Source organism: Melitaea cinxia, chromosome 21, assembly GCF_905220565.1.
Source record: "Melitaea cinxia chromosome 21, ilMelCinx1.1, whole genome shotgun sequence".
NCBI classification, from domain to species: Eukaryota; Metazoa; Arthropoda; class Insecta; order Lepidoptera; family Nymphalidae; genus Melitaea; species Melitaea cinxia.
This window is the reverse complement of record NC_059414.1, coordinates 4,718,725-4,742,956: the sequence shown is the minus strand read 5'-3', so window position 1 is coordinate 4,742,956 and position 24,232 is coordinate 4,718,725. Positions and strand designations below refer to the sequence as shown.

Sequence of the window (24,232 nt, the reverse complement as noted above, 5' to 3'; positions counted from 1 at the left end):
ACATCCCAGAAACATAATGGAACTCGGTGGTGGAAAAGAAAGATACGTTATGAACTTTCTCTGTTAGATACCATCATAACAGATAGCATTAACAGCAACTATCGATGCTAAAAGTCATATACCTATACAGATCGGCAATGGAAAAATGCGATAGAAGTTTTTGCTCAACAAAGAAATACCTATTATAAAAGAAGAGCATTAACTGAAACTGCTGAACGTAGCGTCTAGTCAATCCATTAAGATATACTATAATATTATATTCAAATGCGATAACACTATCGGACAATATTCGACAGCGATAAGCGATGGATCGATAAAGCATTCCTTGAAGGCGCTTATCTATCCCCATACGACGATGAATGTATGATATAACTAAATTTAGACATTTTCAGTCGTTGTGCAATCATTATTTATTCAATGATAGATTTTATGATCATATATCAATATCAATGACACTAACTATATTTTGTAAAAAATTTGTAACACAATTTTGAGTAGTTATTTAGTAAGGTAACCTTCATGCTCTGTATAGTTATGTACTTATGAATTCTTGTCACAAAAGAATATATGTTTTATTTTTATTTCACAGTTTTCCGAGTAAAGTCTAATGTGTAGTAGTTTCTCTGTTAATGGTATTTTAATGTAGGCTTATTAGAGATGTGCAAATGGTTATTGTAACAGATCGATTACAAACCGTGTTCGCAATACGGTGACATATAATTTCTAATTGCAAGCACTTCGTATGGTACCTACTTTTGATTAAAATATTGACACAATTAAAATTTCTTATCATAGTAAACATAAACTTCGTCGTACTACTTTCAGATACAAAATATTTGTTTTTGTTCTTGAACAAACACCGAGTTCAAATATTCATTGGTTAACATCATTTAAATAAACACCATAAGTGTATTGATACGCGTTATAATGCGCGTTACTTCTCGCTCGAAATGGCACCACATGACATGCTTGTCGTGTGCCAGCTTTCAATTAAAAAGAATCGTCAAAATCGGTTACATCGAGGAAAAATTTATAAGGTAACACATATAAAAATTGTATAAAGTAAACCCAGAGTATCACTAGATGGTGAAAAACCTCGATGAAAAAAGGTTAAGTAAACCGCTCCTGCCGTTCCAGATAACATGCATGACTGTAGTGCTCCCCAGTGGCCTGTCACATAAAAAACATAGCTAGGAATCTTTTCTCTTACACCCTAACCAACCCTATAACTAAACCGACTGCGTACACATATAGAAAAAAAAAATCATTATGAGATTCATCATATGATTAAGTACTTTTAAAATTACATACATACATTCGTGTACAATAAAATGTTTTGTATACTTAAGTTATTGCATTTTGACAGCCGCCTAAATGTCCCACTGGTGGGCAAGGATTTGTTTTCCTGATAAAGAGTAGGACTCGAGGACAACGATCGGTAGAAATACCGAAAAATCGGTAGTTTCAGGATCACAGGTTCGAATATTTGTTCCATTTATATATACGATACTACGATTGAGCCTGTACCATCCCACTGCCGGGCTTAGACCTCTCTGACTGTCTCCATGTAGAAGAAGGACTTAGAGCTTAATCCACCACGCTGCTTCACTGCGGATTGGCGGTTGGTGGTTTTATATATAGATCACAGATAATACTTTCTTTGATTACATTTTCTACTTTAGTAATTTATACCTTAAGAATATAATTGCTAAACGACCACATAATTTATTGAAGATAAAGAAAATTTAATACAAAATGTAATTACGTATGCCGAATCGATTGTCGTAAAAACAAAAACTATTATTTCAATTTACACAGTACACTTGACGTAAACTCAGCGATAAATTATAGGAATACAAATTATGAATCGTACGTATATTTCGGCAATATATATAATAATTGAATTTGACTGGCACGTTGGGAAATTTTGCTCAGCTTTCTGTTCAAAGGTTAGGAGTTCGATTCCCGTCAAGCTCGTCCCGAAAGCGTGTATACATATTTATTATTCATTAATAAATTTAGTACAAAAAATTAGTTTCTGTATCAACCGGTATTAGCTTACTTCAGGAACAGCCGTAGGTCGTAAATGTATAAAAGTATTTATTTAAATGTGTATAGAAATTTAATCGTAACCTTATTATATTATATCGCACTGCGTTTGATGTGGAATTAATTTAAGTAGTGTTGCATTCCTATGGTATGTAAGGTAGTCAGAGCTCCGGGGGAGGGTAAAGGGTTAGGGCTGAAAACGTGCTTGCAGTATATAGTACTCCTGCTGTTGAAGACGTCCACGTATCCACTTACTATTAGGTAGCTTGCACTTCTTTGCCATGTTTGTATTATAAGAAACACTTTAACAGACCAAACGATAATTTGGAACAGTTTTCGAGCCTATCCGTGACGACAATAACCCCAAAACACAAGCACAGTCTAGAGGGACCTCTTAACTGTCGCTGAAACTCTAATAATGATTTAATTAAGACCGGTTCTTATACTTAAACGTTTCCTAGTTTACTGTACAAAATATCAACCATTTTCTAAGGAATTGCTTTTATGCGCCATTATTTCACATTATTTTATTTAATATTTGGAAGTTATTCCACTCAGGACAAATCCTGTTTTAGAAAAAAAATTGCAGCTAGTAGAAATTTTTTCGTGTTCCTTAGAAGGACCGGACCGGGCATGCCTGATCTGGACGGGATAAGGTATGTAACGCAGAAGATTTGTCTGGACCTGATCAGGATGAGATGAGATTTCCTGATCGGGTCCAGATCAGGAAATCTCATCTCATCCTGATCAGCCGGTTCGGTCCGGCGATCCTTTTAAAAACACGAATGTATTTATATTCTTGAAAAAATTGTTTAATAAAAAAAAGCGAATTGGTATCATAAATATGTTACTTAAGATAATTATTATGATATTTATTTCCATTTTCTTATTATTATTTTGATTATTATTATTAATTAAATTTTTTTTATTAACTACTACTAATTAACTACTTCCTACTACTTACGACTCCTCCACTGTGTAGAAATGGACTCCCAGCTAGACTGTCCTGATAATTGTATACATACTAAGTGCGCTTAAAAAGATTGATAACGCGGTTCAGGCTCAGTTCGCGTAATTTCTTTCAGGCTACCCTGATCTGGACCGGACCGGGTCCTGATCCAGTATGCCGTACCATACTATTGATTATATTTTACATCAGGCTATCCTGATCTGGACTGGACCGGTTCATGATCCAGTATGCCTTACCATAGTTGATTATATTTTACATTAGGCTGTCCTTATCTGGACCGGACCGGGTCCTGATCCAGTATGCCTTACCATACTTGATTATATTTTACATCAGGCTATCCTTGTCTAGACCAGACCTGGTCCTAATAGAGTTTGCCGGATCTGGCATGCCTCATTCTATCCTGATCCGGTCCAGATACATGATTTGGTTGATCCTGACCTTTTTTATAGTCGGGAATTAGCTTATGATTAGTGTTTTTTTACTGATAGCTGAGTTAAGATTTTCTTCAATAAAATAGGAGTACCTAACGTTAGATATGACGCAGATGTATCTTTATTTCCTAGACAATATATGCAATATTTATGCATATAATTGAATTAATGAAATATTATGTGCGATGTATCATTTTAATGTAAATAAGACATTTGAATTATAATATCATTCGTATACTTATTTCATTTAGACCTATTTTATATGTTGTAATGTGGTATTTTCTCCTGCACAAAAGGAACGTCGATTTTCACCTAACTAAAATATATGAAGAATTCAATAAGCAGGTACTACTTAGAAAAGCACCGAGTTTAAATTTGACAGTACCTAATAAAAAAATTGTTTATCAGTTTTTAAAGAAAATGTAAAATTTGACCTCAGTTAAATGGTGTGAGTCACAGTTTAAGGTTTTTCTTTTCACAAACCTACTATGGTGTTAACATTATACATTCGTATATTTTTGTTCTTTGATTATTGACTCAGCTTGTAACATCAAATTGCTGGGCAAATGCCAAAATTTTTTTTCCAACTGAAGTAGGGCACAGCAAGAAACATCTTAATCAAAATCTGGGGTGGCCTGACCGGGGAAGTACTTCGACCTTACAGAAGATCCCAGCTAAATAACACTACTTCAAGCAGTGTTGTGTTCCTGGTGACTTGGTGAGTATGGTGACCAGATCTCCTGGGAGGATTGGAGGTGGGGCCGGCAAAGCTTTTGCGTTGCTTTTGGGGATACAAACGTCTATAAGCTACGGTAATCGCTTACCATCAGGTGAGCCGTACGCTTGTTTGCCGACCTAGTGACATAAAAAAAAAAAAAAAAAAGGCCTCCACAAGTTCATGCTAACAATGGCGCGAACTCATGTGTGTATACCACCATGTAGTCACCATGCTTGGCAGGCGGGTTGGTGGCCGCAGGGCTGGCTTTGTCGCACCGAAGACGCTGCTGCCCGTCTTCGGCTTATGTATTTCAAAGCCAGCAGTTGGATGGTGACCCTGCCATCGGTCGGTTTTATACGTTCCAAGGTGGTAGTGGAACTGTATTATCCCTTAGTCGCCTCTTACGACACCTACAAGAAGAGAGGGGCTGGCTATATCCTTTAATGCCGTAGCCACACAGGAAAGTGAGAGAGTAGAGAGAATATTATAATTAAATAATCTAAATGGAGACCCGTTGAATCGCTATGCCGATTATCTGGGCAAAAAATGCACCAGCCCTGTTGTCACCAGTGGAGGCAATAAGGCGAGGAATTATCTCATTTAAATTTTTTTTTTGCACTGCTACTCCAAGGTCCAAGTGTTTCGACTGCAAACGGCACAATGATGTAATTTGGATTTAGTGACGAATATTTGTGAAGTTTAGTTGTTTGAGCTTTTTCCGCTGCGGCTCCCGCTTTTAAGGCTATTTCCCTAACATGAGAGGAGCAAGTGTGTCAACGCAAGTTGCGTCCCATAAAAGCGCCCGTCCCCTTTCCCAGAGAACCAACCTCAATTCATCAGGTCTCTTGCCCTCAATGCGACTAATTCCAGTAGGCTCGATAAGAGCAGGAACGTCGATGATGGCAAGAACTCTTTTTATGGTATCGTTTAGGAAACCGTGGCGGGAAAACCTACCTGAACTCTTGTTACAGGAAAGGCCGTGTAGTCCGAAAGAATCAACCTCTTTCCCGCACGGACATCTGTGTTCAAAGCACAGTGGAGCTCCCAACCGGTGACCGAAAGCAATTCTAAAACTTTCATTTTCTAAGAGTACCAAGATTTTTTGACGGCATTGCGTGTAACCAGTGACCTGACTCTTTATTTGACACAGCTAAAAGCCTGGCACGGTTTTTGTCACTTGTAAGATTTTGCGTCAAACTTATATTAGTATTGTGAACTATTGGCGTATCCCAAAGTTTTTGTTTAGTAACGTCCTTCGGGATATCGCCATTAGGACACATTAACTTCCAGTTTTCTATTGCATCTGTAGCATCTGTAATTTGGACTGAATTAGATTTTAAGATGTCAGAACATAAAACCTTGATACTATGCACAGAAGCAAGAAACGCAGGATGTCTTCAACGACATCGTCCACTTTACCTCCTATGGTTCCATCATCTAGGTACCATATGTTTAATTTTGATTTTAAATTTGAGATGCACTTGTGGATACCTAGACTAAAATGAGCCGGACCTAGTGGGTCTCCTTGCTGAACGCCGACGTTAGAAAAATTGTATTTTCGCCAAAAAATAGTTTAGATGGTGAACTGTAACATTGCCAAACATAAGGGTAAAAAATAAATATTAGTATTATAAAATAAAAACGGACAAATGACATTGCAATTGGCTGGGAGGTTTCATCATTTCATCATTTCAGCCTATTACAGTCAGTGGACTGACATAGGCCTCCACAAGTTTGCGCTAAAAATGGCGTGAACTCATGTGTATTGCCCATAGTCACCACGCTGGGCAGGCGGGTTGGCGACCGCAGGGCTGGCTTTGTCGCATCGAAGACGCTGCTGCCCGTCTTCGGCAGCTAGCAGCGGTGGCTAGGAGGTTTATAGTCTTTAATTTTTTATTTCTTCAATATTATTTGCTTTAAGAAATGGATATTATTTTAGTTACACTTCATTAGTCGTTTTGTCTTTCATTCCATGAAATATACGAGCACCTTTGAACGACTGCTCTCACGAAATCGTGACACATTATATCGACAATATTAACATACTGCATTATAAACTGTAATATTTATATGCACAACATTTTTTTAATCGTTAAAAAAATAAAACTTATTTCTTATAAAGTATAAATGTTTAAATTATGTAGTTTAGGAAAATTTTCAAATTCTTTTTATTTCCTTTGACCTCCATCACTTAAATTAAGAGTTCATATCAAATATTACCATGGACAGAATCAGCCTTAAATATAGTGATTACTTAAAAAAATAACAATATACACATACACATTACGTATCTTTGACTGACGACTAATATCTATCAGTTTGTTCGAAACGTCGAAGATATGAACGCGCGTGCTTCGATATATTTTGTTCTTTTTACACAAGTTTTAATATCTAGGTGTGTGAAAGTGACAGAATACTACGGACCAGATATTATCAGTTAGTATAAAATTTTAAATATTAAGTATATTTTTTATAAGTATTGATAAAAGGATTATCCAAAATAATTAGTATCACTAAATACAACTTTTGGGTGTCATATCTATAGTAGGCAAAGTGGGAGTTTTTTTTTTTTTTTAAATCAGTTCACGGATAATATAAATTAAGTTGAAAAGATTGTTTATCTTAAAAAAAATTGGCATATTAATACATGATAATTATATCTTTTCGGGGAATACTACGACTCTGGGTGAACTGTGGCTATAGCTCGTAGCGATATACTAACGTCTAGTCATGAAAGCTCATTGCTCTATAAATACATAAATATATCCAACCTTTTTGTACACAAAATTGACAGAGTGTATAAAAAAGTCGATAGAACAAACATATAAAAAAACATTACGAATTGTTTCATTACACAGTTACTTCAACCGTCAGAATAATCTGAGTAAATAAAAACATTAAATAATTGAAAAACGTGGCTTGATACGAAGTAAAGAAGGCTTTTTACGTGTACATGCATGATAAATACGTGTTTTTGATAAGGCAATGTCTAGAAGTGTTTAAACAAATGCAAAATTCGTTTTTGTTACTGCTACCTACCGTCTGTTTTGTCGTGTATCGTGCATGGCATTTATATATAGGGTATTCCATGCCAAATCGACCACTTTAACATTAACGAAGAACACAATAACATTAATTGAAGTTTTTTTTTTTTAAATAACGATTTAATCATGCTAACAAAACAAAAGTTTTTTAAAAATAACGACTTACTCATTTTTATAACTTTTTTAATAATATATATATATTAATATCACACTTTTTCGGAAAATTAATTTAAAAGCAGATATAAAAAAATAAGGTGCCAAAAAGTCAATTTTTAAAAAAAAATTATGGCTCTAAAAATAAAACGCTATTTTTTTTTTAATTCATAACTTTTTTTGGGTTGGATAAAAAAATTGAGTCAATTCTTAATAATGTTTTTCAAAGGGTAAAAAAAAATTGAAAAGTTTATACATATATATATATATATATATATATATATATATTAAATATCTATAATATGTAAATAGTAAAAAACGAGTGTGTTTTAGACCACACGACTGAAGTAAAACTTCTTTAGTTGCCTCCCTACTACTGTATATTACTATATACGAAATGTAAGTCACTCTCTTTCTATCTTCACTAACTTATATATATCTCTCTCTCTCTCAACTTCGACTCTCTTCTCTTCAACTCGATCATACTCTTCGTAACACTCTCGTCGCGCATTCACCAGCTTACTCCCCAAGTCAAGCGTGCGTAGTTTTACTTGAATAAATTATTTACACTCGACGGCCTCTAGTTAGATGTGAAGTCCAGAAACATACAACATACAAGCACAAATGCTCAGTCCATAACAAATATCTGTAGCCTGTACGGCCTATAACAATATTTACCATGAGCAAGGATCTAACCCGCAGTTTCTGTAACCTTTAATACAAACTGCAAATAATATCGCGAACCCCTTTTCTTTAAATAAAAATATCCCCTAAAACAATATAAGCCTTAAAGGTCTACATAATAAATACCTCAACAAAACGAATGTCAGTAATAATTGTGTTTGCTCGCAAACGAAAAAAAAACCGACTTCAATTACATCGACAAGTAACACAACGTAGATCGACGAAAAAATAGTCAAGCAACTACGCGTTATCAAAGATTACTCAAAAAGTAGTTATCAGATCTCGATAAAATTTATATGTGACCACATGATAAACACCAGCTTTCGATTATATTAAAAAATATCAAAATCGGTACTCCCAGTAAAAAGTTATTGCAGATTTTCGAGAGTTTCCCTCGATTTCTCTGGGATCCCATCATCAGATCCTAGTTTCCTTATCATGGTACCAAACTAGGGATATCCCCTTTCCAACAAAAAACGAATTATCAAAATCGGTACATCCAGTAGAAAGTTATGCGGTATAATACAACGTAGGTCGACGAAAAAAGCGTCAAGTAAAAACGCATTATTAGATATAACTCGAAAAGTAGTTGTTAGATCTCTAATAAATTTAAATGGGACCAATTGGCACACACCACCTTTCGATTAAAACAAAATTTGTCGAAATCGGTCTACCTGGTCAAAAGTTCTGATGTAACATACATTAAAAAAAAATACAGTCGAATTGAGAACCTCCTCCTTTTTTGGAAGTCGGTTAAAAACTAAAAAAGTGCAATATAATAAGATCGCTGTGCAAATAAAAACAATTCATTTTCAAGTCACGCTAATTTAATTTTCATTTATGCTGTAATTTTAAGCTAGGTGTTTATAGAAAAACATTTCAAAGGTATAGTTTACGAATATAATTACTATAAAATCTTTGTATCTTAATACGTTAAGTTGACGCCGCGTTGGCGCTACGGTCACAGCTATGGATTGTGCCTGTTGCGCTGGCGGTTGAGGGTTCGATCCCCGCACATGACAAACGTTTGTATTGGCCATACAGGTGTTTGCCGTGGTCTGGGTGTTTGTGCAGTCCCTGTGGGTCTCCCCACCGTGTGTCGGAGAGCACGTTAAGCCGTCAGTCCCGGTTGTTATCATGTAAACCTGATAGCGATCGTTACTCATAGTAGGGATTATATCCGCCAACCCGCAATAGAGCAGCGTGGTGGACTAAGCTCTGATCCTTCTCCTACATGGGGAAAGAGGCCTATGCCCAGTAGTGGGATATTACAGGCTGAAGCGTACGTTAAGTTCTTTTAACGATACCTTAAAATTATTGTTTACTAGCTGGGCCTGCGACTTTATCCGCGTGGAATTTAACAATAAAGTTATTGTTCAATTCGCAGAGTTATAAGAAGCAACTCCTTAGTTCTAAGTTACTCTTTATTATATCAGCTATTTGCCAGTGGAAGTCCCGTCAAAATTGGTCCAGCCGTTTCAGAGATTATCCGGACCAAACCAGACAAACCAACGACAAACAATTTAAAAAATATTATTTTGGTTCATGTACCTACATCCATTTAGTAAAAAGCGGTTATTTGAATATTACAAACAGACACTCCAATTTTATTTATTTGAATAGACTAGGGCCTTTATTATCGCTTGAAATTTTTTAGACATTACTAACGTACAGGTACACTTGTTAAACTTTTTAAAGTCGACTTAAAACAGGAATGTAAGACTTTTTTTGTATAACTGTAACTTTATTTTTCTTTTTTATTTTGCCTAAATACGGTACTGATACAACTGGTGGCGTATTTTAGGATTCAGCGCTCTGGAGTAAGAAAGTTTGCTGCCCCTTGAATTAAAGGAAAAGGACAAAAGCAGCGAATGTGTTAGGAATGTGACATGCCTTTGTTGCATTTTTCGACACATCTTAATGTCCGTCTAAAAAAACTAGTTTTTTACTAAAAATTGATGACTATTGGAACTCTTGCGTTAATTATTTTCTCTTTTACAGGTAAATCAAAAATAGAACTCAGTTCAATCCACGTACGTGTTGGACTGGGCGATATCGTCATTATTGGCGCACCAATAGTAAACAGTCATTCAAAATACTTTCTAAGCAAGCCAAATAGTGAGACTACGGTACTTAATTTAAATATAAGTCATGCTATATTTCACGATAACCAAATACCTAACGACGCATACAATAACATCGTAATTAAGTATTTCAAGGGAAACTTAAAGGCTATAATAACTCCAGTAAATAAGTACAAAATATTCAATCTTAATTATGGCAGTAATTGTTATGACACCTTAGACATATTCAGAAATAAAGAGAAGAGCTTAGTCGGGAATGATTTTATGATAGGTCCTTTAGTTGAAGAGGATCATGGTAACTGGGTATTAAGTGTATATAACAAAGGATATGATGGAGAGTTGATTGAACTCTTTCAAGTTATTACAATAGAAATAACAGGTAAGCTAGATTGATATAAATGCTATCTAAATCGAACTATTATTCACAAAAATTTATTATCTGTTTGTGTAAAGGAGTTTGTTGATTGATTTATTATTGTGCATGCAAAATTACAGAATATTTTTGATTGAAACAATTTGATTGAAATATGAACAAGTACCCATCCATATCCCCCTATTGTGACCCTTCTTGACTTGCTAAGAAGTGATATTTTACTATCCAACATCTAAGACGAAACGTGTTACGGGTGATCACAAAGATTATGGAATATAACCACTATTTTTATTTCTATTGAGGTAGAGCATGGTGAGGGTAGGCGTAGCACGCAATATTTTGCTCGAAATTTAGAACATCCCAAACGGGGAAACCTTGCTGAAGATCATAGCCATTTGATAATATAGCTCTCAACTTGTGTTCCTGTGGTAAGTAATCTAGCCAAAGCTCCTAAAGAGTTCGGGATAGGGTCGCTTGTAATGTTTCTGGTGTTGAAGGCGTTTATAGACAACGATATATGCTTACCATTAGGCTCGTACGCTTCTTTACCAACTTTATATTTTATAGAATAAAATAATTGTCTTTGCTCGCAAACGAAAAAAAAAACCGACTTCAATTACATCGACAAGTAATACAACGCAGATCGACGAAAAAATAGTCAAGCAACTACGCGTTATCAAAGATTACTCAAAAAGTAGTTATCAGATCTCAATAAAATTTATATGTGACCACATTATAAACATCAGCTTTCGATTAAATTAAAAATTATCAAAATCGGTACACCCAGTAAAAAGTTATTGCGGATTTTCGAGAGTTTCCCTCGATTTCTCTGGGATCCCATCATCAGATCCTGGTTTCCTTATCATGATACTAAACTTGGGATATCTCCTTTCTAACAAAAAAAAAGAATTATCAAAATCGGTACATCCAGTAGAAAGTTATGTGGTATAAATACAACGTAGGTCGACGAAAAAAGCGTCAAGTAAAAACGCATTATTAGATATAGCTCAAAAAGTAGTTGTTAGATCTCAAATAAATTTAAATGGGACCAATTGGCACACACCACCTTGCGATTAAAAGAAAATTTGTCGAAATCGGTCTACCTGATCAAAAGTTCTGATGTAACATACATAAAAAAAAAAAAAAAATACAGTCGAATTGAGAACCTCCTCCTTTTTTCGAAGTCGGTTAAAAATAAGTATCGAAATGGAAGATAAGCGTCATTCCGACACATTAAATTATTATTAAGCATTGTGCTAAAAATATTGTACTAAAGATTTTTTATATTTTCAGAATCTATTCCTATATATCCAGAAAAGCCAAAATTAGAAGAGGGTAAAGATTTCGAACTCCGTTTTGCATACCCGGTAAGAAATCTAGAAAGCTGTGAAATTACTGCGCCGAGGACAGCGTTCGATAGATTTTACGATAGAGACAAAAATAATTTAAATTATTGTGGCTTTCGTATACCAAACGTAACGAAAGCAGATGAAGGACTTTGGAGGATAATTGGTGTTGGAAATATAGTGTATGAAGCAAATGTGTATTTAGAGATAAGTAAAAATCCTTCATAAAAATAACGTATTTTAAATTTTCTTTTAAATATTAACTAGTCTTGTAGTTTTTGTTAGCTCACGAAATATATTTATGGAAACTTTTTTTTTACGTTTTGTTTCTTTGTATTAAACTTTATATTTTTGATTAAAATAGGCTTAAGATATACGTCATAATAAAAAGAAGAAAAAAAAATTACACCAAATGTATGACTGGACGATTTTCTACGTAGTCTTATTTTATATTACCATTCAAACATGTTCTAATTGACAACTTCTTCAAATTTTAATATATTTGATTAAAACTATATAAAAAAACATAAGCTCAAATTTTAATAATATATTTTCAGTAATCAATACAAATTTAAGTTTAAAAGTAAACTTAGTTACAATTAAAGTATATACAACAGTCAATATTCTTCTATTATTCACTGCCGCTGCCCGACCCCGAGCCGCTCTGACTCCTTTGAGGAGTATTTGCTTCACCAGCCTCGCTTCCTTCATCGTCAGAATCCTTGAGAGCCTTCGCTCGGTCCAATTTACGCGCCCGACGAGTTTCCACATCGGAACCGTCCGATTCAGATGAGTATATTGCAGCGCCTGCTGTAGCTGTAGGCAAAAAAGTTGTAGAGTTGTATATTTAGGCGTTTTTAAGTGTGGTAGAGAACAGTAGGAAATATCCTGCTTAAAACTGAAGCAGCCCGACTGAGGAAATACCTCGACCTTATAGAAGATCACAGCTAAATAATACTGTTTTCAAGCAGTGTTGTGTTCCTGTGACGAATAGGGTGACCAGAGTTCCTGGGGGGATTTGAGGTAGGGTCGGCAATACGCTTACTTAATTACGATGCTTCTGGTGTTGCAGGCGTTATAGCTATGCTAATCGCTTACCATCAGGTGAACCGTAGTACATATTTGCCAACTTAGGTGCATAAAAAATATTAACAAAATATTCTATGCAATATTGTCAAAAACTATACAGAGTAGTTCACATAGTTTATAATGGTCAGTTTTGGTTGCACTTCTCACGATGCGAGTACGCACGCAAGCACAGACATATACCAACTTATCTGTGAACTAACTAGCTTGCCCAAACATACCTACCATACACATTACCTGGTAAGCCACTTACTCAATTAACCTGTGGCAATAGAGTAACATACGCAATAGTATGTATAAATTTACTCGCATATACACATCTATACTCTTACAAAGATATACTTATTACTCTTTATCCCTCCCGAGAACATTTTATTTTGATTTAATTAATAATTTCGCGCAAATTCTCAAAAAATTCAAATAAATTAATTGTGTTTGCTAGCAAACGAAAAAAAAAACGTTCAATTACATCGACAAATAATACAAGATAAGTAGACGAAAAAAATTAACAAACGCACTAACACGATAACACGATTTTCGAGGGTTTCCATCATCGGATCCTGGTTTCCATTATCATGGTACCACTTATATCTCCTTTAGGATATCTCCTTTCCAACAAAAAAAAAATATATCAAAATCGGTTCATAAACGAAACAAAATTATCCCCCGAACATACATATATACACGGTCAAATTGAGTAACTTCCTCTTTATTTGAAGTCGGTTAAAAATACTAGGCCGCATCATCGCGCACACGGTACGTCGAATACGCGAGGCTACGCCAGCGAGCCCGCACTCACCCTTCTGGCCCTGCCGGTACTTGTTCTTGATGGCGGCCAGCGACACGCCGCCCTCGTCCTCCGAGTCGTCGTGGCGCTGCGCGCGCGCGGCGGCGCGGCGCTTGGGCCGGCCGGACGAGCGCGAGCGCGCGGCGGCGCGGAGCTCCATCTCCTCTTTCTGGAATAACAAGAGCACGGCCATTATAAGCCTGTGGACATACATTCTTATATTAAAAAAAAAAAAAAAAAAAAAAATTAAAAAAAAAAACAACCACTAGCGGCCGCGCGCTGCTCGAAGTGCGACCTTCATTTATTTCAATTATAACTTTCAACATTTCTAAACTGTCTAGAATTCTGCTAGGATGGTCCGACACTGACAGCTTTACGTTATTTTTTTTTTTTTACACAATACCCACACGGTCGTCTGTTCCTAAAGTAAGCAACTTAATGCTTGTGTTATAGGTAACAGCCGACTGGTATACTACATTTTTTATAAACATACTTATAAATGATACATATATAAATATATAAATAAATATTTATATTACACCCATACTCTGGGTGGAAATCGAACCCACAACCCTCGGACCAGAAAGCACAAACTGCGCAAACGAGCTAGTCAAAATATAATATTGAATCAAAATATAATAATAATATTGAATATGCATAAGTTTAAACATCAAATAAATATATATATATACGTGTGAGTGCCAAATACATGGTAGTGTGTGTAATGTTTTTATTATTATTATTATTAATTTAATGTATTTTTTATATATAATTTTATAAAAATATTAGCAAGTTGCACTCCTTCGCTATACATAAACTATTGTTTTTTGTATCTAATCGTTCTAAAATGTATCTTCTTTTTTGTGTGTGCAATAAAGTTTAATAAACAAAAAATAAAAATAAATTATAAGTGTGCGAAATTTAATGTATAGATATTATTAGCATGTTGCACTCCTTTATTATATACATATAAACTATTGTTTTTGTATTTAATCGTTCTAAAATGTATCTTCTTTTTTGTGTGTGCAATAAAGTTTAATAAACAAAAAATAAAAATAAATTATAAGTGTGCGAAATTTAATGTATAGATATTATTAGCATGTTGCACTCCTTTATTATATACATATAAACTATTGTTTTTGTATTTAATCGTTCTAAAATGTATCTTCTTTTTTGTGTGTGCAATAAAGTTTAATAAACAAAAAATAAAAATAAATTATAAGTGTGCGAAATTTAATGTATAGATATTATTAGCATGTTGCACTCCTTTATTATATACATATAAACTATTGTTTTTGTATTTAATCGTTCTAAAATGTATCTTCTTTTTTGTGTGTGCAATAAAGTTTAATAAACAAAAAATAAAAATAAATTATAAGTGTGCGAAATTTAATGTATAGATATCAACAACAGAATAGAGATGGTAACAAGACGGTATAATCACTAAAACACATCTCGAACAATAGATTTCTATTTATTTGAATTTTTAAAATACATAAATCTTAAATTCACTTAAGTTAATAACAAGTTTTTGAAGTATGACTTCTTTACGCACGCTAAACTTGAGAAATAAGGCTGGTGCGTGACGAAAGGAGTTGTGAAAAGTGTGATCGGGCGTGGCGAACGGAAGGGAACGGCACGGCGAGGGAAAAAAATTAAAAAAAGATTGAGTAGTTCTCGAGTTTAAACAAGATAAATTTTCAAACATACCCAATAAACAGACAGAAAGCTTACCTTAAGTTGATATTTTCTATCTGCATCCGGGTCGCTACCGACTTGTGACAAAATCTTAATAGCAGAGGTTTTAGTTGACCGGTCTGCGACAGACAGTGTCATCTTTCTGTGTGTGAATGAATCGGTAGAGTGTGGTCGGAATGATAACTTTGTACGGAACACAGCTTGACCCTGTAGACCTGTACCTTGCCGTACGAATAGATGGTTGTGGTCACCCTGAAATAAATAAAAAATGAAATAAAATTATATAGAAAAAAAATGTCTTTATAGTTTGAAACTTATTATTTTTCTTTGTAATTATCACGTGCCTTTTATAGTTTTTACCTACAAGCACAAATTTTTTTTAGGAATGTGTGAACATAGAAATGTACCAATCCTAGGCTGTACGGCATGCACATGATACATCTTTAATCGTTCACTAGTCAAATCTAAATGAAAAACATTTTATAGGCTCTGTTCCGTGATTTTTAGCAGCCATTAATCTAAATGAATACTACTCACATGTAAGGGTTGTTTGTAGACGTCAAATATTTCAGAGCCAAGATGCAGAGACATACTGCCATCAGACCATTTCACCATACGAGCGTTTGATTCCTTCACCGCATTGCCTTCTTTATCAAAGACTGTTCGCCAACGTATTGTGTTTTCTACTTTTAACTTTAATCTAAAAACAATTAATAGACATTATAATTGTTAAAATAATAAAGCTAAGGAATTTGGTTTTGGCTGCGGTCCCTTTGAATGTGCTTATTTTCTGTATATCTGGATTTGCTTCAAAAAAATTTGCAGGCTATAAAATAGTTTCGTTAGTTCTAAGGAAATTTAGGGTAGAAGGTAGGATAATAAATTTTATTTCCCATAAATGTCCAACAGCTGAAAAACTTCTTTGAAATTGTAAAAACTGCTGAAAATTTTTCTTACAAACGGAATTTCCTGCTCTATGCATTAGAGCATAAATTTTAACGATTGATTTAAGAAAATAAAGAGTGAAACTTCACCTAGCTCGACCTTCTTCATCCAAGGTTTCCTCTTCATCAATTTCATCTTCATATGTATTGGGGTCATAGGGTCTCGTCTCAACTGACAAGAAATTGGGTAACTTAACAAAGTGTAGCTCTTTGCCTAGCTCCGTCCAAATTTTGGGCATGTCAACGTCAATACGAGTTTCAGGTATTTCCACTTCCTCTTCTTCTTCAGGTTTTTCTTTATTTTCCTTAAAAAATACAATTTAATTTTTATAAACTTAAATAATTATTTTTAATGACTGTTTTAAATACCTAAGTGTAAATCATGTATGGATTATAGTCAAAATAGTATATAAATACTAGCATAGATCTGTAAATATTAAAAAAGAATAAATACCCTTAAACAAAAGAAAACAATCAAAAGCAAGCTCGACAAAGTATCAATATAATAAAAATTTTAATTTTATAAATTGACAATACAAAAGTACTTCAGAAAAATAATTCCAGTAAATTGTTCAAAGAAGGATAATAAGTATCAGATTAATGTAGCTGTGTCTTACCTCATCACCGCTGCCTCTCGCCTCATCACCAGACCTCCGTTCTTCATCAGATCTGCCGCGGCTTTGGCTGCGCGATCGTGATCGTGATCGCGAACGCGATCGAGAGCGATTCGATTGCTTGTCACCTTCGTCTTCCGTACTTATATCTGATGCGTCACCAAACAACGCATCTGCTGTCACTATAAATAAATTATAAACTAAATGAAAACATTTATTAAAGATCTAAAATTTAACCAAAAATTCATCAAAGGTAAACATTCAATCAATTGATATGGATGAATTGAACTCTAGAATACAAAAATATTTACCTGTATCAGTTTTCTCCTGATTCTCATCATCTGAATCGACCAGTTTCTTAGATTTCTTTTTAGTTGGCTTACTACTTGTATCTGAGCCACTGTCTGAGCCTTTCTTACGTTTTGAGGCACCTTTAGATGCAGTATCACTCTCCGAGTCGGAGCCAATTGTTTGCTTATTCTTTTCACCTGAAATGTAGTGTTTATTATTATAAAATTTAAAATCATTTTTTTTTTTCATAAGTGTTGTAAATAATAATTTACAGCACTTATGAAAAACATTTATTATTTATTGTAAAAATTTCTAATTACTTAACTAACCATCAGCAGCTGAACCATTAGAGCTTTTTGAACGAGATCTTGATCGACTTTTAGACTTTAACTTACTTCTTGATCTTGACTTGGAATGTCTTGAACCTGATCTGAAAAAATTAAGTTAAGAATATCGAGATAATTAGATAATAAACCCCGAAAAACAATAGCCCTACTAAATGGATGATCTAAATAGTGCCCTCCACTCAGAATGTGTCCAAATAATGTGGTCAATAAATTATTAATAGCTGCTTTTGTACATACAGCTTAGTAAATATTTGTATAGTTAAATGGCCACATAGTCCTAAAAATTAAGTGGTACATTTCTTAGTCCTAAGTGTAGATGTTGTCCATTCTATGGTAACACTCTTTTCATTATTAACTGAAGGATAAAGATAACACATGTTAAGTTGGTCTATTCTTTGCACAAGTCAAACAATGTCCTACCAAAAATGGTAAGTACGTCTCCAGACATGTCTTTGAGTATAAGGTTAACTATATTACTTAATTACTTTAAGTGTATTTGTTTTGTTAAAAATTACATACCTGGATCTACTCCTAGATTTTTCTTTAGCTTCCCCATCATCTATCATCAAGTTTGGAGAGTTAGATCGACTATCAGCAACATCCTGTCTGGCTACTGGACTCTTTGACCTTGATGAAGCACTTCCTGACCTCGATCGAGATTTTCTACTCTTAGGGCTGCCACTACCTGATCTAGACCGACTTTTGGATTTACGACCCGGAGAATGAGATTGTGATCTGGATTTTGGACTTTGTGATCTAGATTTAGGGCTTTGTGATCTTGATTTGGGGCTCTGAGATCCCGATTTTGGGCTCTGCGACCTTGATTTTGGACTCTGTGACCGCGATTTTTGGCTCTTCGGGCTTCCTGAACGCGATCGAGCACTTCCTGATCGAGACCTAGCACTTCCAGAGCCACTTCTAGATCGAGATCTAGATTTTGATGCTCTTGGACTCCCTGACGCCTGAGATTTTGGGCTTGAAGATCCTGATTTGTTGCTACGTGCAGAACCTGATCTATTGGAATTGGCTGGAGAGTTTGATTTACTGCGAGACTCATTCGAAGCATTTGATGATTTTCTTGATCGACCCGATCTATTTGATTTAGGAGATTCACTTCCCGATTTTGCTGGGCTTCTTGATACTGATCTATAAGTTTTATTATAAAAAAAGGATAATTAATACCTAAAATGTACACAAGTTGTAGTTTTTAATATGTAATGTTAACATATATTTGAATAACAACAAAATACAATGTGATGGGATTCCCTTAAATTTGGATATTTAGAGGTTACAACACTTGACACTCCAAAATTATATCCTATATTGAATAGAAAGCATTCAATAATAATTTAAAAGATATTTTTAGCGATTAAACTTCAATTATTTGTCAATATAAGCAAGTTCTTTGTCAATATTTGTAGTTGAGTATTTCATTCTCTAATAATCTTTAGCTTTATTTGTTCAACATGATAGTACCACTGCAAAACTAAGCTATCAAACAGAAGTTAAAATTGAATTCACTTTTATATTGCTGTTATTTCTAACTTGAAGTCACACTTAAGACAAAACAAGCCCTGTTACAACATGTATATTTACCTAGACTGACTTCCTTCTTTACCAGATGGTGCAGGACTGGGGCTTTTGCTGCGACTACCACTTGAACCGCTATCAGAATCAGATCCAGAATCAGTGTCTGCAAGTATATATTTATTTTAAGTACAACGTAATGTGCTGTTTTAAAATAGTCTATTAAGTGCAAAAATGGTTTATATTATTGTTAAATTTCTCTTCCTCTAATAATATTATTAGAAACAGACGTTATATTCTATAAGCGATAAGGCCGCCGTTGCATACATTATTTGTTTTTGTATCTAATCGTTCTAAAATGTATCTTCTTTTTATGGTGTGCAATAAAGTTTAATAAATAAATAAATAAAATAAGGTTAAATATCGTACCGCCAGCACCCCTTCTCGTTTTCGGTGCCATTTTTAGTAATAAGAACTAAAAAATTTATTCTGCACTTAAACAATTACTAACTAAAACAAATAACTATAAATATTTTTAAGTTTCAGTTTAGGTTAGAAATTAGAATCGAAACAAACATTTAGCAACTTGAGAAAACTTCACTGTCAATTAGAACTTGATTAGAACGCCATTCTTACCAGTATATAAGTGTATAATCTATGGCCATTCTTGTAACGCCATGACGTCTACTTTTGACAGTAGTACAGACTATAAAAAACTTCATATTAATGTCATATTAAAGAAACTAGAACTGTAAAACTGAATTAATTTATTATCCATTAATGGATATTATTTTTAAATTAATAAAGGTCATTTATTTTAAAATTTGTTGAGGTACTCGTGTGTGATGTATCATTTATTGATAATTGGCATCTATGCCACACAACTCTAGAAAAAAAACCTCATATATCTATTTAAATACTTGGTATATATACATAATATATATATGTATATTTAATTCAATTATGTGATTAATCAAGTATCTCAGTAAAGTTCACCTCATAATACCATAAATTATGTCTTATAAATCTTAATATATATAAATCTCGTGTCACAATGTTTGTCCTCAATGGACTCCTAAACCACTTAACCGATTATAATAAAATTCGCACACCATGTGCAGTTCGATCCAACTTGAAAGATAGGCTATATTTTATTTTGATATATTAATTATTATATTGAAGAAAAAAATAAAGAAGGCGGGACAAAGTTCGCCAGGTCAGCTAGTATATTATATGTATGTATATTTGAACACATTAGGTACAATTTGTTATGAGTATCTTATTCACAATCAAATGAAAAAAATCAAATCAAATCAATCACATATCTTATAAACAACAAAATGTCCATAAATGCTCGTATTTTAATCATGGTTTTGAAATAACTTTATGGAATCGAATCTTAACAACAAAGTTAATATTTCTTTAACTCTTTATAGACAGGTCATTACCTACTTATGATGACTCATAGTCACATTTGAAAATGTTTACTTAATTAATACCTCTGAATGAAAATGATAGTCTCATATCAATTAGATAATTATTTACCTTTAAAACAGTTGATAGGATTGTTTCATTTCATATTTAAATAAATTAATGCAAATAGTTAATAGAATTAAGTTTGTTTTCAAGTGGTATAACCAATTGCAAGCGGTTATAGGCCTTTAGTCATTGGTTTAAAGGTCATAACTTAAGTTCGTTATTCTACTACTTGAGTTAGGCACGATAGCTTGCATCTGTTCTTACTGAATGGATGTACTCAATGGCAACCATTTTTTCTTCCGGCACGTTAGTAGAACGATGGCTGCCGTAGCAGACGTGTGTGCCGGCCTCGCGCAGCATAAGGCTGTATTATTACGAGAACTTTGTGACACAAACGTTTTAGATGTACTCGTTAAAAAGGGTATATTTAGCGTAAATGAACTGGAAGTGATCACGAGTGCAGTGGACAGTGATAAGTGTAATTATTTCATAGAGGTTGTTAGTAAACAAAGTGGTGTCAAGTTAAGGGATTTGTGCGCGATACTTTTCAATGAGTGTCCGAAACTAGCTAAAGAATTGATGTACGAGAAACAAAGATACATTATAAATGGTAAGAAGTAAAAATAATTTATTACTTTTATTTGAAAAAAAAAATCATTTTGATTTTAATTGTATTTATTTATTTATTTATTTATTTATTTATTTATTTATTTATTTATTTATTTATTTAAACTTTATTACACAACTCCAAAAAAAAAACAACATAACAACACATCAAGATAACACGTTGCACAAAAGGCGGACTTAAATTGTAGTGTATATTTTTAAATTTTGTTTACGATTTAAGTCGTTTAGTGTGAAACAGTATTACAATTAAGTGCGACTTAGAGTACATGTAAAAGTAAGAACTTGATAGTAATAGAAGTCAGACACTATACACATTACTGTTTAAATAAATATGAGATCCAAATACGTCGTTTGACGGTGTAGACTGCAGTTGTAACGACTTCCCATCCCCCGTGTTCGGATGGTTTCAAATAACTGTTAGATAGGTATTGTATTAAAATGCACTGTAAGAATACCTAAACGCTTGTTTGTGTTATTAATTTCTTACAATTACATAATACTTTTAAATGCTTTGTAATTTGATGATATACTAAAATTTATCTCAAATTATCTGAGACATATTTATTAGTAATTTATTTTCATGTGATTAATAGCAATAGCAGTGTTTGTGAAATATAATGGTTATGTTACTACGGGATATAAATTGTAACTAAACGTTTATATTGTTACTAATATTAAATATAAATAAATATCTTATAACGTAACACACTGTCGTCTGCTATACGGTCAATAACTTAATGCTTACACACATCAGCCTACCGCAGTCCACTGCTGGAGATAGGCCTCCACAAATGTTTTAATAATTTTTTTTTGCCCATATCCCCCACGCTGGACAGGCGGGTTGGTGACCACAGGGCTGGCTTTGTCGCACCGAAGACGCTGCTGCCCGTCTTCGGCCTGTGTATTTCAAAGCCAGTAGTTGGATGGTTATCCCGCCATCGGTCGGCTTTTTAAGTTCCAAGGTAGTAGTGGAACTGTGTTATCCCTTAAAGGCCTTCTACACGGTCGGGATCGACCGCCCAACATCGTGTCCTTGGTCGGGTTGATATAAAAATGGATAGTGTGGAATACGGTTGACCCGACCAATATTTGGTTGATGTCAACGGCCTTGGTCGCGAGCGCATCTCTCGCGACAAGCTACGTTCGTGGTCGGTCCCGACCATGTCCCGACCGTGTGGAACGCTGTCGGCCGACGCGAGCGCTTCAGTTTGCGCTTGTCAGTCGTCACGGGTAGCTAGTTTAAGTGTATTAACTATGGTCACGGGCGCATGTCATCACGTATTGCAATGGATTCGCAAAACGAACGCCACGAACGAGAGGTTCTGACCGAATTTATATATTTATATATTGATTTGCCATGTCTTTGGGACATTGGATCCGATTTATACAAAGAAAAGAATCAAAAAACTTCACTTCACTTTATCATAAAAAAGTTATTGCTAAACCCACCTTCTGTTGCTTTATAATTGTATTTGCTCGCAAACGAAAAAAAAAAACGACTTCAATTACATCGACGAGTAATACAACGTAGATCGACGAAAAAATAGTCAAGTAACTACGCGTTATCAATGATTACTCATAAAGTAGTTATCAGATCTCGATAAAATTTATATGTGACCCCATGATAAATATCAGCTTTCGATTAAATTAAAAATTATCAAAATCGGTACACCCAGTAAAAGTTATTGCAAATTTTCGAGAGTTTCCCTCGATTTCTCTAGGATTCCATCATCAGATCCTGGTTTCCTTATCATGGTACCAAACTAGGAATATCCCCTTTCCAACAAAAAAAGAATTATAAAAATCAGTACATCCAGTAGAAAGTTATGTGGTATAATAATACAATGTAGGTCGACAAAAAAAGCGTCAAGTAAAAACGAATTATTAGATATAACTCGAAAAGTAGTTGTTAGATCTCAAATAAATTTAAATGGGACCAAATGACACAAACCACCTTTCGATCAAAATAAAATTTGTCGAAATTGCTCCACCCAGTCCAAAGTTCTGAAGTAACATACATAAAAAAAAATACAGTCGAATTGAGAACCTCCTCCTTTTTTGGAAGTCGGTTAAAAATGCAAGGAGCCATCACTTCAAATACCAGAGAAGAACTAACAAGTTGAGTCAACAACCGACCGTGTAGAATGAATACAAAAATTGGTTGACCCGACCAAGGACACGACGGTCGGCGGTCGATCCCGACCGTGTAGAACGCCTTTTAGTCGTCTCTTACGACACTCACGGGAAGAGAGGGGGTGGCTATATTCTTTGCTGCCGTAACCACACAGCTTAAAATTTAATTAAATTAATGAAATTTTGTAAATTTATTGTATTTTTACTTTAAAAAAAAAAGATTACCATTGACTGTTACGTTTATTGGTGCCTACTTAATGCTTGTATTATAGGTAACTGGCGACTGTTATAACTAATTTTTGGATAAATATACATAGAAATAATACATATATAAATAAATCCAAATATTGCAGCCAGACTCAAGCGGGAGTCGAACCCACAACCCCCGTCCAAAAGGATAGTCGAAATTGAATAGAATTATTTTAGTTCTTTTTTTGGATATCTAATATTTATCTATAAACTTTATATCTGTGGTCAAGAGTTTGATTTCGTAAGCAAGTATCCCATAGATATATTTACTGGGCGAGGTTACTTTTTTGTCATTGCGGTGTCCTTGATACAATTTCATACAATAAAGGGTTCAGCATGTCAAACTGATCTGTTTCATTTAACTCATAAAAACCGTTTGCTAAATTGACTTATTACTTTTTAATATCCAAGAATTGTTACCACGAAGTTATTCTCCTTTATTATTTAGGTGTTATACCTACAACCGAAATATTTAAAATGCGATTAAAGTTATTATTTATTCATTGAAAACAACATGTAACTCTCCCAAACAAGATTTGATTGAAAAATTGCATGTCGATTGTCGAAAAGAAGGGGAGAGTCGAGATAAATAAACACA

The 24,232-nt window shown here is 34.2% G+C and overlaps 2 protein-coding genes across 2 annotated transcripts; one reads left to right on the top strand and one right to left on the bottom strand.

Annotated features, from left to right (window-relative positions):
- The first annotated feature begins 16 nt into the window (after positions 1-16).
- Positions 17-12,171, top strand: LOC123664246. Its single transcript, XM_045598840.1, has 3 exons — positions 17-62; positions 10,051-10,512; positions 11,800-12,171. Exons 1-3 carry the CDS (start codon positions 17-19, stop codon positions 12,078-12,080), a joined length of 789 nt encoding a protein of 262 aa, XP_045454796.1. The 3' UTR covers positions 12,081-12,171.
- A 213-nt stretch (positions 12,172-12,384) lies between these two features.
- On the bottom strand, positions 12,385-19,606 carry LOC123664245 (another transcription unit protein). Its single transcript, XM_045598839.1, has 11 exons — positions 19,576-19,606; positions 19,216-19,312; positions 18,139-18,765; positions 17,602-17,702; positions 17,293-17,469; positions 16,985-17,163; positions 16,458-16,672; positions 15,961-16,123; positions 15,460-15,675; positions 13,738-13,894; positions 12,385-12,662 (listed from the first exon to the last, which is right to left on the bottom strand). The coding sequence occupies exons 1-11, from the start codon at positions 19,604-19,606 to the stop codon at positions 12,484-12,486; spliced, it is 2,142 nt and encodes a 713-aa protein (XP_045454795.1). The 3' UTR covers positions 12,385-12,483.
- Between the last annotated feature and the right edge of the window lie 4,626 nt (positions 19,607-24,232).